The following is a 3329-nucleotide window of genomic DNA, read 5'->3' on the forward strand; positions in this document are numbered from 1 at the left end:
AGATTTGGATCGAAAATTGCACTAGATTAATTATGTTTGTTTTTTGTTTTTTCAGATCTGTTTCGATTGTAATGCGAAGAGGGAGGCTGTTAAAATAATTAGGGTTTATGATCAAATCAATATTTTCATTTCTAGTATTTTCCTTTTCTGTTATTTTCCTTGTTTGTATTATTGGGAGTATATAATTTTGGAACTCTCTATTCTGATTATTCAAGTTATTATTCAATAATATTGTACAAGATTAACAGAAAATAGATTCTCAGGATATTTGGAATGTGGTTGCTTTTTGGTTGAAAGACTTTTGAAAAAAACTTTTGAAAGAACTTGCTTTGCTTCAATACATATTGATAAACGAACATTACGAGTTTCTTGGATGCTAATTTAGAGTTCATACTGGATTTGGAGTAATACATTTTGATTCTGGTTTTGATAAGGTGAGCTTGAGATGGCTTTTGGATGTGTGAAATGTGCTTAAACTTGTTAAAAGATTTTTTTCCCTCAAAATTTCGATATGTTGTGGATATAGTGTGCTAAGTGGTTAAATAGTCAAAAGTATTTTAAAAAAACTCTCATTTTCACCAAGGAATTGCTCGTCCCAAGCTCATACTTAGTCTACTTGTGAACTATAATCCAATCCATTCTGTTTGTCTCGTGAGTTTATATGTTACTTATAACGTTAGCTTTACTGTTTAGCCTCGGTTTTTCCAGAATATGATAATACCCCATTAGTGTTAAAACTGACCTTTTCCCCAGCCTTTTTAGCATTGATACTTGATCTTATCTGTTTTGCCTTTAACAGATCGGTAGTGTATTTGGTTCTGAGTTTTTGTTGAAATTGTATCTGGCTGGAGCAATTGGTGGGTCAGCATTTTACTTGGCGCATCATCTATTCCAAGCATCGTCCTCAAAGGTATGCAAAGTGTGTATGGCTCAGTTCCTTCATTCAAATTTCTGTGACAGTCATCATGCAAAATTTTCTGGGTCGTAGAGAGGTAACTGCTTTTGATATGATGCAAAGGCAGCATAAAAAAATTGATTTAGATGTATGTTTTGCTGATGCAATGCACTAAACTATAACTCGAGCTTCATTTTTTGTCTTTCATGTAGTTGAGAGCACTTTGATACCAATTGTGAATTCACGATGGTAGAAGAGAATTTCATCTGCCAATGGAATAAACCATCTTTGATGGGACTTCTCTTGATCTTGAACCTGTTGTATCACAAGATGGGAAGGTAAATAAAGTGTCTATTGCACCTTTATGTTCTTGATCTTGAACCTGTTGTATTGGGTCAGAATCTTCTTTCAATATCATATTGTCCAACTTCAGCATTGGTTCTTCACTGCACAGTTCAAATGAGTCAAACATTTTAGATTTTATTTTTCAATTTTGTCATCAATGCATTACAGCCTGAAAATTTACCATTAGTCCAATATAATGTTAATCAATTTGGTTCTTTGAAAGCGAATAAAAGTCCATACTTTGCTTTACCACTTGAAGGTTCCGAATTAGGACTTAGGCTGTGTAAAGTAGTTTTGAGATATTTTACAGTATGAAAATCTATGTCTTTTTTTAATGTTTTTGCGATTGTAGAACAAAGTGAAAGCAAGAGTATAATAGTTCTAGTAGTTGTGCCAATCATATCAGTATTAATCTTCTTGGCTTCGAGCAGCTTTTTTATCATTAGAAATGTAAGAAGAAGAGCTAAAGGTATGTAAAGCTTTCCTCCTCATTCTATTGAATCATAAGGTTTTTGTTTCCATTTTTATTCATCTTAAAGTATCAGCAGATAATGAAGTTACTATAACTGAGCATCTAATAAATGAGAGTCTACTTGATGTGCCGATTATGATAATTGAGCAATAAGTTGAAGAGTAAGGATGATTTTATTCATAATTACAAGAATCTTAGAATGGATTGTTGGTTGTTGATTGTGTATTTTGTGTTGATATTTTTGTTATGAAATGCAATGGTAGGAAAGGGGAAGGCCTTTAATAACACTAGAGTGAAGCATAGAGTGAAGAGGTCGATTAAGGTGCCCACGATTAGTAACAAGCTAGCAGATATGATGATTATTCATGGAGGAAATATGGCCAAAAGCCAATCAAAGGTTCTCCACACCCAAGGTATAAAAATATGATTGCTTTACTTTTCAACTTATTGTGTTGATGTTGCTTATTTCTTTATAGATTGATATTGGTTTTCATAATAATGTTATGTAAAAAAATGTTGATTATTCATATGGCGGGCAATATTATGAGCTAATCAATTACAAGAGTTCATAGGTTGCCACATAAAATGTTTTTTTTTTTTTAATTTGGGAAAAGGATTGTATATGATTGCATATATGGAATATTTCTAATAATAGATTGAAGAGATTTAGGAAAGCCTGATGGATGAGGTAGACTAAAGAGAGTTATGTGGATTTGGGTGTGGATATAAAATCTTAAAAACTTTTCATCCTTCTCTGCAATTTTAGTACTTCAAACAGCTTTGTTATTCTAAATAAATGGTTTATTTGGATATTGTTTGTAGATAATTGAAGTCATATCGGGTTGAAAGCTAAGCGATTGTGTAGAGATTGCCAAGCGACCGTTGAAAATTGAAGACTGAGAAGGCATTTAGGATTTTTAATTATTTAATTCTTGTATTAGAATCTTTTTTCATGTACTATTGTAGAATGTTAAACATAATATTAAGATTTTATTTTGTGTATTCAAATGTAAAAGACAAATATTATAGTTTCTAACATAATATGAATTTCATTGATTTGTTGGCGTGTGAAAAACATATTTATCTACATTGATCCAATGTCGGCATATAGGACAATAATGTAACAATTAAATAAAAATAAATTTGTAAAAATGAATCCAAAAACTAGGCTTTAATGTCGGTTTTAAACCGACATCAAAGTTCAACCGACATTAAAGGGCTTCAATAACACTATCAAAGACGTCGGTTGAAAACTGACAAACCGACATTAAAAAGGCCTTTAATGTCATTTTTAAACCGACATTAATGCTCAACCGACATTAAAGCCTAACCGACATTAAAGGCCTTTAATAACGCTCACAAAGATGTCGGTTGCCAAGTGACATTAAAGGCCTTTAATGTCGGTTTTAAACCGACATTAAAGGCCAAAATTCTTCTAGTGTTTATTTTTTTAAGATTCTTTAGTACACGATCGTTTAGATTTGGATAAACAATTTTTTTAATTATTTTTGTACGCGATCATTTAGATTAATCTACACGATGATTTGTTTTTTTACACAATCATTTACTTTTGTTACACGATCGTTTACATTGGTTACTCTAATTTAAATGATTTTT

At 31.5% G+C, this 3329-nt stretch overlaps 1 protein-coding gene across 1 annotated transcript; it reads left to right on the forward strand.

The window, feature by feature from the left end:
• Nucleotides 1–1478: 1478 nt before the first annotated feature.
• LOC127150960 (uncharacterized) lies at nt 1479–2753 on the forward strand. Its single transcript, XM_051090028.1, has 3 exons — nt 1479–1709; nt 1976–2125; nt 2535–2753. Exons 1-3 carry the CDS (start codon nt 1562–1564, stop codon nt 2540–2542), a joined length of 306 nt encoding a protein of 101 aa, XP_050945985.1. The 5' UTR covers nt 1479–1561; the 3' UTR covers nt 2543–2753.
• The last annotated feature ends 576 nt before the right edge of the window (nt 2754–3329 follow it).

The sequence above is a fragment of the Cucumis melo genome, chromosome 9 (assembly GCF_025177605.1).
Source record: "Cucumis melo cultivar AY chromosome 9, USDA_Cmelo_AY_1.0, whole genome shotgun sequence".
NCBI classification, from domain to species: Eukaryota; Viridiplantae; Streptophyta; class Magnoliopsida; order Cucurbitales; family Cucurbitaceae; genus Cucumis; species Cucumis melo.